Source organism: Schistocerca serialis, chromosome 2 (assembly GCF_023864345.2).
Source record: "Schistocerca serialis cubense isolate TAMUIC-IGC-003099 chromosome 2, iqSchSeri2.2, whole genome shotgun sequence".
NCBI classification, from domain to species: Eukaryota; Metazoa; Arthropoda; class Insecta; order Orthoptera; family Acrididae; genus Schistocerca; species Schistocerca serialis.
Genome location: NC_064639.1, coordinates 564,213,001 through 564,228,539, shown reverse-complemented (window position 1 = coordinate 564,228,539; position 15,539 = coordinate 564,213,001). Strand labels below are relative to the sequence as shown.

Sequence of the window (15,539 nt, the reverse complement as noted above, 5' to 3'; positions counted from 1 at the left end):
TTCTAAGTTCTAGGGGACTGATGACCTCAGATGTTAAGCCCATAGTGCTCAGAGCCATTTGAACCATTCAGACAGTACTTCATTACAGGTGACTGCATCATCTGCAAAGAAGTCTGAGGTTACTGTTAACATTGTCTGAAAGGTCATTAATACACAACATGAATAGCAAGGGTCCCAATACACTTTTCTGGGGCACACCCGATGGCCCTCCTTCCATGATAATTTGCTGTTTCCTACCTACCAAAAAATTCCTCAATCCAGTAAAAACTCCTGCTTCATATCACATATGATTGCACTATTGATAATAAATGTAAATGTGGTACTGAATCAAATATTTTTTGGAAATTAAGAAATACTGCATCTACCTGACTGCCTTGATCCAAAGCTTTCAGTATGTTATGTGAGTAAAATCCAAGTTGGGTTTCACATGATCGATGTTTTCATTATCCATGCTAGTTGGCATGGAGGAGGTCATTTTGTTTGAGACACCTCATTATGTTTGAGCTCAGAACATGCTGTAAGATTCTAGAAAAATTCAGTATCAAGGATATTAGATCATAGTTTTGTGAATCACCTGTATCACCCTTATTGTTAATGGGTGTGACTTGTGGATGCTTCCAACTACTGGGTGTAGATTTGGTTGAGTCCTGAAGCTTTGTTAAATTTAAAAGTTTCTCACTACCACTGACACTAATATCTATTTCGCCCATCTTTTCTGTGGCTTGGGCACTTAATTGGAGTCACAGTTCTCCTGGGCTTTCTTTAATAAAGCTCTGTTTTGCTATTCTCAATTTCTGTTCCAGTCTCAACCACAACTGACTGCACATTAACTTTGGTGCCCCTAACAGCCTTTACATATGACCAGAATTTCTTTGGGTATTGTGAAAGATCATTGGGCAAAATTCTGCTAAGGTGTAGTCAATATGGCTTCATGCATTGCTTCCTCTACAGCCCAACGTTTTTGATTCAGTGCCTCTCTATCTATAGTCTTATTCTTTGTTTACCCCCATTGTGCAGTTATGTCTGTTTCTTTAGAAGCTTCTTTGAAGTGTCTGTACATGGGTACATATCTATCCAAAGCATTGCAGGGAATGTCCTGTCTGCAATACTCGCCTTGGGCAGTGTCCAAAACAAAGTGTTCACACAAGATCAAATTTGATTCAACAGACTATAAGAAGAGGTTTTTACCCAAATTCATACTTGACAAATATAGTGGGATCTTACATTCACAGATAAAGCTCTGATATTTGAGTTCACCTCACAGATTTAATTAGGTGATTACAGAGTGGTCGAGCAGGGGTACCAGCCTGGCCTAGAACTAGTGGGAATGTGGGAACATGAGTGGCAAGCAAGCAGCAATTTTTGTTGTACTGTCATCAATGGGAAGGCATATCACATACCTTACATTTTATGAACATCTACTACGCTTGACTCGCAGTTTGCCTTAATACAAATGTAGATGGGATTGAACTGCCTTTAGAAATGTACAAATACTTAACATTAGTACATATATCTACAGGAGAAATATTAATTTTAACATTAATATGTTTAAACTGTAAACCTGAAATGTGGTATAACAAATGAAGCACTAGGTTCAACAACGTTACTAAACTAGCTACTGCTCAACAACACAGTTTATTTTCATGCTTGATAATTAACGATTAGGCACACTGTTGGACTGCTTTCTGGCGATTCAGCACTAGGAAGCTGACAGGATATTAGTGTTATTCAGGTTCCTTAAGGCCGTAAGAACAATAAATTGTGGCAATTAATAATGGAAGCAAGGACAGCCATGATTCTGTTGAGGAAACTTAATATTTGAATTTGCAATTCACCAACTGGTTCACAAAGACAATACAACACCAATTTCAGGATCATTAATTAGAGCAATACAGGTACACTGTGCAGTGCAAGAGAAATGCAATGAGTTTTCCTGATTACTCAAGAGAGTATCCAAATGAAGGTAGTGGAGACAAGGTGAATTTTCCAAATGCACAATTCAAAGTATGTATGGTCTGATGCATATGGATGATGAAGAAGGCAGGGTGGTGTAACACTTGTAAACTTGTTAAACACTTATTCAATTGCAACCTCCTAAATAAGTTAGACCATCTGTAGACTTAGCCTTTTCTCCCAATACAGTCATGATTTCTGAATGATGAAGTATTTTTGTATCAAACAGTCATTATAAAACAAGACTATAATACACAATACGCTGCTTAAGAGAAGCATCATATTTATTTTGAGAACTGGGTGTGGTATTTGTACTCTTTACTTAACAGCAGTAATTGCAGCACTTCAAGAAATGACATTTCATCAAAAGAGGTTGGTAAATGTGTTGAAATAGTAAGGTGAACAAGACTGAGTAATAGGCAGTCTTAGCTGACAATCAGACTTTATTTCGCCACCTAATACCACAGTAAAGAATCAGCCGAACATAACAGCAGGTCTTAAGTTACAAAGCGTAACAACACAACCCAGTAACTTTCTGCAGTATTTGACAGAAAACTACTCGTGTATCATCATAAGACGACCAATCTTTGGAAACAGTGAGACTGTTTGCTAGAACTTGTGGGCAATCCCGAAAAGTCACTTGGTTACCATATTTACCAAAGCGTAAGACGATCCTGAATATAAGACGAGCCCCCCCCCCCCCTTTTTTTAAGAGGCTGCTAGAGAAAAATCAAACAATGGAATATCCAAAAAATAATGTAACACTTGCAATCTCTGGCAACTGAAGCCACTGGCTTCAGTTGCCGGAGACTGCAGTCATGTGATTTGTGTGTGTGTGTGTGTGTGTGTGTGTGTGTGTGTGTGTGTGTGAGGGGGAAGGGGGGGTCTATTTTTGATGAAGGTCTTGCTGGCTGAAAACTTATTTGTGACATTCTTTTTGTTGTGCCTGTCTGTGATTCAGCATCTCCACTGGCGATTTAATAATATAGTTACATTCCTTAAGAACAATTTATAATGGCTCTGAGCACTATGTGATTTAACTTCTGAGGTCATCAGTCGCCTAGAACTTAGAACTAATTAAACCTAACTAACCTAAGGACATCACACACATTCATGCCCGAGGCAGGATTCGAACCTGTGACCGTAGCGGTCACTCGGCTCCAGACTGTAGTGCCTAGAACCGCACGGCCACTCTGGCCGGCAACAATTTATATTTGATATATTCTGACTAATCAAGCTTAAAATCTGTTTTACTGACATAAAGTATCTTCCAAAATGTTAACCTCACACATATTTGAAACTTAAGGCCGTGACTGATTGTCTACATCTAGACAATACTAGGAGAAATAAAATAAACAAAAAGAAACAATTTATGTTAATTTTTGGACCTTTTGTTGTCAACCTTGTTTTGCTTACTAACCCACAGTTCATTGTATCAACATTTTTTATAATAATAATAATAATAATAATAATAATAGCATAGTTGTGAAATTTATATCTTCACTGTCACAAATATTTGGCTGTTTCTTCCAAATATGTTACTATTTCTGAGAACACAGCTGTATTTTTCCAAATACATATCGGATTTCACTTTTATGCTGATATGAGAATGTTACAAAGTATCTTGTTTCCAAACTTATTGACAACATACCAGCAAGAAACACTTAAGTACACCACTGGCTCCTATCTAAGACTTTCTCTTTACCCTGCCGAAATTAATACTACTGTTGAGTATTTGTCCTAAAAGTCAGTTCACTTCTGACTACAAATGGACTCTGGCAAACTGCAGTTTAAATTTGGTAAATATCCATAAAAAGCCACTATATGTGTGGTATAGATTCCTATGGCTGACAACACAACAAAATTTGCCACTCACTCACTTTTCCCCCGACCCCAAATCGTCCTTAGACCTCAGCCATGCTGGTGTCACTGTCCCCTTCCAACTCTTCTATAGTGCTGAGCTTGAGCAACTGTGAAAAACAACCTGTAATTATCTTCTAGTGCGCAGGTCACATGTAACAATGCCAACTAACACATAAACAACAACAGCAATTATGATTCAGCTCCTTCTCGAACTTTTGGTAATCCTGCGATCTACCATATTTACCTGAGTAAGACGATCCTGAACATAAGATGACCCCCCCTTTATTAAGAGGCTCCTTGAAAAAAAAAAATAATTTTGAACATAATCTGACTAATCAAAATTACGAACTTTTTTTCATGTAAGGGTTCTGTCAAACAATTAACATTACACCTATTCTACATTTATGCCATTTATCAACTGTCTACATTTTGATAATAAAAGAAGGAATAAAATAAACAAAAAATTGTTTATATTCATTTTTATCTTCACTGCCTTTTTTTGTTTACTTATCTTGCTGTCAGTGGTATCATTATTTGTAATCGTCACATCGTCATGCTAACCGGCCAGCTGCGAATCTTATCTCTCCATTGTCACAAATATTAGACTGTTTCTTCTGAATATGTTGTGATTCCTGATGATGTGGTTACTGTGGAAACCCAGAACACAGCTGTTTTTTGTGAAGAGAAAGCAGATTTTGCTTCTATTCTGACGTGAGAATTTTACAATGACAATTGCTCCCAAACATATCGTCTGCCCACTGCTCTCTCATTGGTTGTGTAGAACCAGCAGCTGACACACTGCCAATCATTACCTCATGGTAAGGGTTGACAATATTGTTGGATGAAACACATAAGTACACCACTATCCTCCATCTAGACTTTCACCGTCTCAAGCAAAAATGTATGTTACTGTACAGTGTTTGTTCAATTTTAAAGTAAATTCAATTCCGAGTGCAAATGGATTCAGGCAAACCGAGTTTAAATGTGGTAGATGTCCACAGAAAGCCTAAATACGAAGAATACATTCCCATGGCTGGCTGCACAATAAAATTTCTGCCCCCTCAACACTGCCTTCCCTGCACTCATCTTTGTTCTTAGCCACGCTGGATACTGTTTCTCTCTAACTTTCCATATTGCTGTGCTCAGGCAACAGTGAAACACAGATAGCAATATCTTCTACGTTGCAGCTCATATGAACAATAGAAACTACTACATAAATAAATGATCACAGTCACTATCAATCCAATTCTTGAGCTTTTGCTTGTCTCGATCTAGTGATGTCTGTTCATACTATCTCAACAGCTGGTGTTTTTGCTGTAATTTATTCTTGCAACAACAATTATCTTCTGTTTAATAAGATTTGTTTTGTATGTTAAACATTCCATTTTGAGTTAATTTTCCTCCTCCTTTCATCTGCATATCATTATTGTGCTCTAAATCTGATTAAAAAGCTGGTTAACGATTTTCTCTGGTATTCTAACACATATACAGTGGTCGAATTTCTCATTTGCAATTCTTGATAAACCATTACTTTATCATAATCACATAAACATAAAAAGCAGCATAAATGTATGCGTACTGCCTCCATACATCTATGAGAACTTTTATTGCAAACCTGTTCAAATACAACAAAAGTTTTTAAGTTGATAGAATTTCGTGTTATATCCTCCTCTGTTTCACAAAACTGTCAATTTTTAAGCAGAGCATAAGATTGCTGTAGTGGTGCTGGTTCAAAATCTCTCAGGTATCCTTTTCATTAGCGCCGCGAGTTGAATGTCACATGATTGTTTGAGCAAGGTTGACACTTTACTGAGCACTTCGGTCAGTGGGAAATTGAGCCTACTCGAATGCAAGTATTGTCCTACCCTTCAGGATTGTTCAAAATAAACTTGTTCAAAACCTGAACAGCCAAAGTTTCATCTAGAAATGTGAGATGAGCCCTATGTTATCCATTACACAATGTAGAAACACTGACCTACGCAGCAATAGTTTAATCTGCAAATAGAAGTGACCCCATATTTGTTGAATGACTAATTTGGCAAAAAATCTCATCCTATATATGGATAAATATGGTAGTTACATCTGTTGATACTATGTCAATGACATGTCTTGCTGGTTTAATTTATTCCTGTTATAACAATTACAGCCAGTTTAATGTGATTTATTTCCTTTGTTAGATATTTCAGTCCGAATTAATTTTCCTTATTGTTTAACTGAATGTCACCATCATGTTCCAAAGCTGATTAAAAGCTGGTAACAGTCTTGCCCAGTATTTTAAAACGTGAACAGCGACCGAATTTTTCATCTGCAATCCACTTAGTAAGTCATTACAGTCTTTCATAACCAAATAAAATATTGGTCTGGATTCTTAACCAATTAATGTTTTTTTTAAAGGACAACATTTCCATTTTTGAATGTTACCTTAACTTAAAAAGCAGCATTAATGTTTGTATATGGTATCCATGCATGTCCGAGAATGATTATTGCAAAGCTGTTCAAATACAAAAGAGGTTTGTAAGATGATAGAATTTAATGCTATTTCTGTGTTTCACAAAATTGTCAAATTTTAATCAGAGCAACAGGGTGTTGCAATGGCTAGCTCATAGATTCTCACAAATTTCATGGCTGTAACATTATGTGGGTCAGGGTCACGTAATTGTCTGAGTAATGTCGGTACTGTACAAACTGTTTCAGTATATCAAGAAATTTTGAGCCTGCTGGAACGCGAGCATTATTTGTCAAGCCCTGCCATTCCGAATTCTTCAAAATAAATCCACATGTGACCTCAACAGCCAAGTTTGATCACTAATGTAAGACAACTGCTACAAATGTAAGACTACCCCTATCACTCAACTAAACAATGTAAAAATGTTGACTTCAGCAGCAACAGTTTAATGTGCAAGTGTAAAACGACCCTGTATTTTTTAAATGATGAATTTTGGATAAACCTCATCTTATAATAGGGTAAATGTAGTATTTTAATATGCCATCAAATGTAATGTCAATATGAAGAGAGTTAAGTGTTTCTATACGAAGGTCTGGCAATGAAAATGCCTGAACAACAGTAGTGTTGGGTGCTGTGGTGGGCAGAAGGAATCTGCCTTTATATGTGAGTCTTTGCAGGAAAACCACTCCACAAAGATAAAACTGTCTGCATGACTTACCTTTAAAGGTCAAGAAAAGAGATGGATGACAAAATGATCCGATGCTAGAATGGCTGAATGTTGCTTGAACAAAATATCAGGCTCTTAGCTTGAAAGAAGGAAAGTTGGTGGCAGATTCTTTGAGATGACACTTCACTGAAGAAGCTAAGCATCCGATACCAAAGAACAACACAAACAAAGTAACAATACCTGATGGTAATACCTCGCAACTTCAAATAATGGATGTTGCTGGGAATAGACATTTTACGGCACACCTGCGACAGCTTTACAGTGAGTGGTTTCTTCAAGTGGACCATGCCCTCACTTCAGGGTGAAAGTTTAAGAAATCCTCAATTTCTGTGCTGGGATAGTAGATCCTTACTGCCTGAGGCAGAATCTCAAGTAAATCTATAATGAAAAAACTCAAAAGGTACGGCATATCAATTGTCATAGGTGGCTCAGAACACGATATAATACCGTGAAGAGCCACGAAGAAAGAAATGGCAGTGGCTTAACAAATAAAGATGATACCAATGATGGTGGTGAATAAAAAATAGTGGTATCACAGATTATTAGAACAAAAAATAAAGCAAAAAAGGTTGTCAAGGAAAAAATGCTTGTAAATCACTTCTTTATGTTTATTTTATTTCTTCTTGTATTACGAAAATGTGGACAATTAATAAAGTGCGTAAGAAGCTAGTGTTAACTTCTTTACACTACTCTTAATGTACTTTATATCACTAAAACGGTTTGTAAATTTTATTAGTCATAACACATTAAAAATAAATTCTCACAAAGCCTGTTCAAGAAAAGTTGGCAGTCTAATATTTAGAGTCATCTTATAGTTAGGTGAATATATTAATTAAAGACTTGGTAGTATTAGTTCATGTGCTGATATAGATACAAAGTCGTCTAAAACACTAACAGAACTTCATTTCAAATATTAATACAGTACCTTAAACCTGCTTCATGTTTGCAACCAGATGTTTAACCCAAGTTTGATGGTAAAGTGAAGCATATGCTAAGTACTGTATTTTTATATAATTTCAACCTAATCCCTCATGTTGCCAAGACTTCTGCTGCCCATTATCTAGCTAGGGAGACTCACCTGCAAAGTCTTTGAATACTGTCAATCTGTTGATTTAAGCAGTATATTCCATAACGAAGTCTCCTCACATCTCTATACATAGCAGAAGTTGCACCAACATGAGATGTACTTTGTGATGGAGGCTCACTTGGCAGCTGCTGCTGCTGCTGATCATCATCTTGGTGGGATGTCAACTCCTGTTCTGCACCCGCAAGTTGCCTTTGATGATTATTACTTATGGTGCACTCTGCTTGAGCCTGTAATACATGAAAATAAAAGAAAACCAGCTCTAAAATCAATGGTTTTCTTTACACGTTACAGTTAATGGTCCTACATGAACTGTACTCTTAATGGCACTATAATCACCTAACTTTGTACTTGTATTTTCCCACACAATCAAAAAATCACAGTTTTGCAATCTTTAAAAGTATGTGAGTTGCAAATATATCATAACAATACAAGTATGTTGTAAAGGAAGCTAGAGAACTTTTTATGAAGGACAATGATAATGTATCCTGAAGTAGTAAAGCATCAGATTAGTACAAGTCCTCAGTGTATTTAAATGATCCGAAAATATATTGAATGTTAAACTGCAACAGGTGTGGAATGTTTTTTCTTACATAAGATTTTTATTCTAAAGTAGTAAATACAGCTTTGGTGATGGAGTCCAGAAAATCAATGTTGGAAGTACATGGCCATGTAACAGTTTTACATATGACTATAATAATTATTGTGATTATTCATAAATGGCTGAAACTGTATCACGAACTTAGCTGACAAACTTTCCAGTGCCTTCAAATTACTGATGATTCTATGGCTATTGCTTTTTATATAATGTGTATAGGCTAGATTTTGTTCTTGAAGCCTCACCAACAAGCTAGTTACAAAAGTATGAAAAACTGTCCTGGCACTATTAAATTTTAAGGAAGTGCTTTTGCAATTATGAATTGATATGCAATAAGGATGCTATGTAGACAACATTTGAAACTTAGTTTCTGCTGCTATTAAATTGCTGCAAGTGCTTCAACGTAGTGGAATACTGCACAAAACAAGTGATAGATGAAAAAGTGTACAATGTTCCCCCACGCTCCAAATGCAATAAATATTTACTATTTGAATTTTACAAACAGATAGCATTTTCAACCATCACTTTTACGCTGATACAACAACAATCAACTGGTTCATGCTGGAATAGGATGAACTGTCATCAGCAAAGCCTCCCTGCCGATCAAAGCACGTTGCAGAATCACGAGATTGAGTGGCTTTTGTAACAGTGGCCAGGGCAAATGGTAAATGTCACAAATCTCCTTTACCTTCACATTCCCCTCTTCTGGCAAGATAGGTATGGAGCTATCAGAGCGCTGTTCTTCCCTCAGCCCCCTCACCATGTACCCCCCCCCCCCCCCCCCCCCACGAGCAAACAGACTGATATGGTACCTTTTTAACAGCAATACCTTATATTATTTACAAGCCCACAATGCTTTCCAATACTGACTACACCCACAAGTGGGATGCCAAATCCATCCTGTTTTCAGCTTTGAGGTGCTACATACAAATTACTAAGCCATGAACGAATGTGTGAGACCATTGTGCAGGGCCATCTGGCCTAGTGCTATGCCCCTCTTAAGAGTCTGCACAGTGTCGTGATTATCGCTGCAGCTGCAAAAGGTCACTGACTGTCGCACAAGGCTGGGTAAGGCAATCCAGCACTGACCTGAAGCCTTTTGCCACTGTGTCACCACCACAAACAGCCACAACGTTCATAGATCAGAAGACGTAAGTTGCAAGCTTCACTCTTAGGGAGGAGATGCCACCGAGTCTGAGGCTGCAAGAAACGTGGCTGCCAAAGACATTTTATTTATTGTGGTGTGTCTAGTTTAAAGGCATGACCACTACCAGGTCACAGGGACAGCTGGAGATGGGTCCAGAATTGCAGGCTAGGATGAAGCAACTCTATGTTGAGAAAGGAAGAGCTGTGGAGCTGGCTTAATGAGATATTACTGAATGTGATGCTCCAAAGCATAGTTCGCAGCTATACTTGCTTCCCTATTTCTGTGGTTCCCATACACAGTTCTTTCCCAGCCTGTAATTGATGCTGCAATTGGTTCAGTGGTTCCCACCTCCTCGGGTAGACAAGGTGTACATGTCCACATTTTCATACACTGTTTAAAGGATGCAGGGAAAATGTCTGTAAGGGTTGATGGAGTGTTGGTAGGTATCACCATCCTGAAGCTGCTTTCATGTCCTCAAAAAGGTGCTAGTATGTAGATATGGAGACAAGCAGAGTGTAAGCTACTGTAGAGACAAATTTCCATCCCACACCAAAATTTTGGGGAGGATTTAGAGAACTTTGTCGACCAAATAGAGCTATGTTGTATATTATATATTTACTGGTGAAAAGTAACAATGGTATTCATTAGTGCGACTGAGCTACATGTGGGTGCTGATGTGAAGTGTGCTTCGCCGAGCACACTGAGGGAGGCCACACAACTTATGCTTCTACATGAGCACGATTGGCAATTCAGCCAATCTTCCATCAGGGTAAAGCCCAATGGATAAGCATTCATTCCTGAAATGTGCTGCTATCATTGCAAATATCTGGGACACAAGGCTCCTGGATGTTTTGCATTAGCATGCACTTACTGTAGAAAGATTGGGCATGAGAGAGAGCAACCTGTCTGTCTTTGTGGTGTCATCTGGATAATGAAATAGGTTACCAAGTTGTTTGAAGGAATATAAATACGAAAAAACACAAATGGGAGTGGTTCTGCCACAAACCCTCACTCCTCTTCTGAAAGGCGAATCTACCTTTATCATGAATTCAGGAGCACAAGTAAGTGTTTTGTTCATTAAATCTACTTGTGGTCAAGCAGTAAAACTGCTGTGTTGTAGACAGAGTGGGTTGGGAAAAAAAGGTAATTCATCTAATAGGTTAAGGTAATTCATCCTATAGGTTCGCAAAATTGGAAATAGATGGAAGTAAATACCAGTTCACATTTGAAGTGGTGTGGAAGCATGACCACGATTTTAATGCCATCTTAGGCAGCAATTTCCTGCAGCATTTTCAAGGCATAGTTAACTTTCAAATGCTAGAAGTCCAAATTAAAATCAAATGGAAAGAGGTGAAGAAAGACTTTTTAAGAGCAGATATTTTTTCTTAGTGGATCCATTAACAAGATATTTTAGATGGTAAGCACATGCATATGAAGAGAGGTTTATTTCAAATGAGCCTGTCAGAAGGGGGTACATTTTTCCCAGTGAGCATAGACAATTTTGGAAACAGAGATGTTAAAATTCTCACCAACAACACATGAAGTAAAGCCTGATGAGGTAACAGCATACTACGAAAACAAACAGCTTAAAAGAACAGTTTACATAAATTTAGTTACATCACCTATAAATGCAGAAACTGAAAAAAACCTGAACACCTGTGTAAGGGAGATTGAGATCCAGTGTAACCCATTCCCACCAAGTTTGAAATTGTTTGCGGGAGAAAAAACACACTCTTCCAGCAAGATCCTTAACATACGAGGTTTGTCCGGAAAATACGTATAAAAGTTGAATAATGTCTTTATGTTACAAGTTGCAGTCACCGCCAGGTGAGACTACTGCTGTAATCAATCCCATCAACGCTCAGTTCGAGTCAGAGCACTCTGCGTGAAGGTGGGAGTGTGCGGCAGTTTGTTGACAGTTACCCTTTTTCACCTGCCGTCGGCATGGAGCTCTCTCCGATTGAGGAACAGCGCGTCAACACCAAGTTTCTTGCAAAGCTAGGCAAGAATGGCCCTGAGATTTTTGAGTGTTTGAAACAGGTTTACGGAGACAATTCTCTGAAGGAACCAACCGTGAACAAGTGGTTAAAAAGGTTCCGGGATGACCGAGAAGAAGTGAACGATGACCCTCGCCCAGGACGCCTGTCGACATCGAGTTCCGATGCAAATGTTGAACGAATTCGGGCTTGTGTTCTTAAAGACCGTAGATTGACAGTCAGAATGATTGCTGATGAGCTGTCAATCCCCAAAACAATCGTTCACAAAATCCTGACACAAAAACTTGAAATGAAGAAACTGTGTGCGAAAATCGTACCGAAGCTCTTGACGCTAGAACAGAAAGCAAAGAGGGTTGAGTGCTGTGAGGATTGGTTGGAAGCAGAGGAACGAGGGGAATTTCTCAACTGAGTCATCACTGGAGACGAGTCCTGGTTTTACGAATTCGATGTGGAGCTCAAATCTCAAAGCAAGGAATGGAAACTAGCAGGAAAACCAAGAACAAAAAAGTCGTAAAAATCAATGTCCAATGTGAAGACAATGTTGATTGTTTTCTTTGATTCTAGGGGCATTGTTCACAAGGAATTTGTCCCTCCCGGCCAGAGAGTGAACGGAAATTTTTACGTTGAAGTTCTGACACGTCTCGGAGCTTGTGTGGCCCGAGTTCGACCGGAGTTGGCAAAAGGGGGCAGGTGGATCCTTCATCACGACAATGCGCCCACTCAAATGTCGCTCGTTGTGCGCGAGTTTTTGGCCCGAAGCTCAATCACCGTGACTGACCATCTGCCTTATTCACCCAACTTAGCCCCGTGTGATTTCTTCACGTTCCCGAAATGCAAAATGGTGCTTCGGGGGGCGGCACTTGGGAGATGTGGAAGCCATCAAGGCGGAAACAACACGGCAACTGAACCACATCACAACTGAAGACTTTCAGCAATGTTATCAACAGTGGAAACGGCGTTGGCAGAAGTGTATCGCGTCTCAGGGTGAGTATATGAAGGGGACCATATTGTAACACCTGTATAATTGTAAAATAAAGTTATTATTCAACTTTAATACGTATTTTCCGGACAAACCTCGTAGCATTAGATTTTGATGGGTGATACAATGCCTATTGTACAGAAATCATATCATATACCTTACTGCTGCAGTGTCCAGTACAGAAAAATATTTTAGACTTGCTACAAGCAGGAGTTATTCACCCTTCTTTCTGTTCACGGGATTCACCAACAGTGGTAGTCTCCAAGAAAACCGGTGATGGAGAAAAGGCTTATCACAATTAAGGCTTATCACACATTAAAATGGTTAATTAATAAGGTCACAAAACCAGATGCCTATCTAGTTCCAAGGATTGATGATACTTTGAACCACCTTGGCATGTGCAAATTCTTCGTCACCTGAGATATGTACTTTGATTACCATTGTATTACTGTGGTTATAGCTACAAAATATAGGGAAAAGACAACTTTTATTCTGCTCTCTGGGCACTATGAATCCCTAATAGTGGCCGCTGGCCTCGGAAACACTCCTGCCACATTTCAACATTTTGGTGATTTAATTTTATGGTGTTTAAGCTGACCATGTGTCTAGTATACCTGGATGAATAACTGTCCTTTCAGGCACAATGAGAGAGCATGCAGTGTGAATGAGAAATGTGCCAATTCATGTTGGTGACGCTGATCTACATTTGAAATTAAAAAAGTGCAGTTTCATGCAATAATAAGTGCATTATCTAAGCCGTATAATTTCAGCATATGGTGTAATACCATATCTGCAGTTAACTGCTGCAGTGGACAAATTTCCAGCACTGAGGCACATTAAAGATTGGCAGTCATTTCCTGCGATAACAAATTACCATCATCATTTTGTGAAGCATTACTCGGCCATCATGAAACCTCTAGCAAAATTACTAAAGAAGGGAACTCCTTTTGTTTGGTCAAGAGACTGTGAGAGTGCATCAGTAAAACTGAAAGAAATTCTAAAATGTTCATATGCCTTGGCTTATCCAGGCCTTGCATTACCTTTCCTCCTGTCATGTGATGCTAGTAATGTTGTCGTCAGTGGCATTTTTGACTCACAAATGCAAGAGACCACAGAAAAACTAATTGGTTATGAATCGTGTCAACGGAATCAAGCTGAGCAGCATCACTAAAGGAATTTCTGGCACTTGTTTCTGGTATCCTAGATTGTTAAACAAACACCTGGCAACTTAAATCAGAATATAAGATGCATTGAGGAGGAAAATTAGGATCTTGCAACTAGACAACGAGCTTATTAAGGAATTAATAAAGCACAAGATATTGTTACCAAGTGCAAGAAATTGGTCACCTTGTTGTATTTTATTCCAAGAGATGACACACTATACAGGATGTCTGGAAAAAAGGTTTCAGTATTTATAGAGGATGTAGTACAAAACAAGGGAAAGAAAAAAGTTCCTGTAAATGTTGGCTGATTTTTCAATTTATTGTCTATTACCGCTACTGTCAATGTTCACCATGTCCCTACGCTACTCTTCACATCGTGTATTCGATGTGACTACCATCCATTGCAATGCACCCTTTCATCCTACATCTCGTGGAATCGCACAATTGTTGAAACACCCCAGGTTACTGCATGATTGCGTCGCAGGCATTGAACACATGGTCTCTGCTTCCATCTGCTTGCCCACAAGGGAAGACAATATCTGCTGTTTCCTGTCTTGCATTAGGAGCTGTACATCCAGTGATGAACAAAGGAACAAATTACAGTAATGTACTGCTGTATCACAAAAACAATGTGCCACATGAGTCTTATAGGTACATTAGATGAAAATAATATACCTGACGGATACACTACATACTGTGGTATGCTGTGGAATACTGTAGGTGTTATGGTGTTGGGTGAATGTTCGATACCAATACCAACACGTTGTGCTACATAAACGTCTAGTACATGTGTTGGTTCCTGATTTGTGTCGCACCAAAGTGCTTGGTGTGTAAGATATGCTCCTCATACGTATGCAGACCATAATTCCAAAGACATGAGGTGTATGATCATTGTTTGTAGGAACTTTTTCCCTTCCCTTGCAGCATGCTATATCCTCTGTAAATATCGTAACCTTCCTTCCGGACAACCTGCATAAGAAAACGCCTCTTCGGGAACGGGTAGTAGTGCTAGAGGCTACCTGAAAGTGCATACTGCAACAACATCATGACAGCACACAGGTGTGCCATAATGGGAAAAGTACCATGTACATGTGCATAGCAGATCACTATTGGTGACTGTAAGAAAGAAAGATAATGTAAATTACATTCAAAATTGTCTTCCTTGTTTTAAGAGGTTGTAATGACAAAGACAAAATACATCAGAAAGAAATTTTCACTTTGCAGTGGAGTGTTCACTGACATGATACATCATGGCAGACTGAAACTGTGTGCCACACAAAGAGTTGATCTCGAGAACTTTGCCTTTCACAAGCAAGAGCTTTAGTGACTGACAGCTACCTAAACATAACTCATAACCCTTGAGGCACTGGCGAAAGTAAAGGCGTGAGGATGGGTCGTGAGTAGTGCTTGGGTAGCTCAGTCGATAGAGCACTCGCCCGCATACGGCAAATGTCCCAAGTTCCGGTACACAGTTTTAAACTACCAAATACACGTCTTCAACCTTAACCCGAGGCATCAAGATCTTCCAAAATCTTAGATCTCTTGCTACCGTATTATGAAACCTATTAAAGACATGATGGCT

General features: G+C 38.8%; 1 protein-coding gene across 1 annotated transcript in view; it reads right to left on the bottom strand.

Annotated features, from left to right (window-relative positions):
• Positions 1-15,539, bottom strand: part of LOC126457564 (uncharacterized) — a 332,561-nt gene that overhangs the window by 135,778 nt on the left and 181,244 nt on the right. Inside the window, exon 10 of the mRNA XM_050093978.1 lies at positions 8,068-8,303. Coding sequence (XP_049949935.1) covers positions 8,068-8,303 — 236 coding nt within the window. The remainder of the gene's footprint in view (positions 1-8,067; positions 8,304-15,539) is intronic.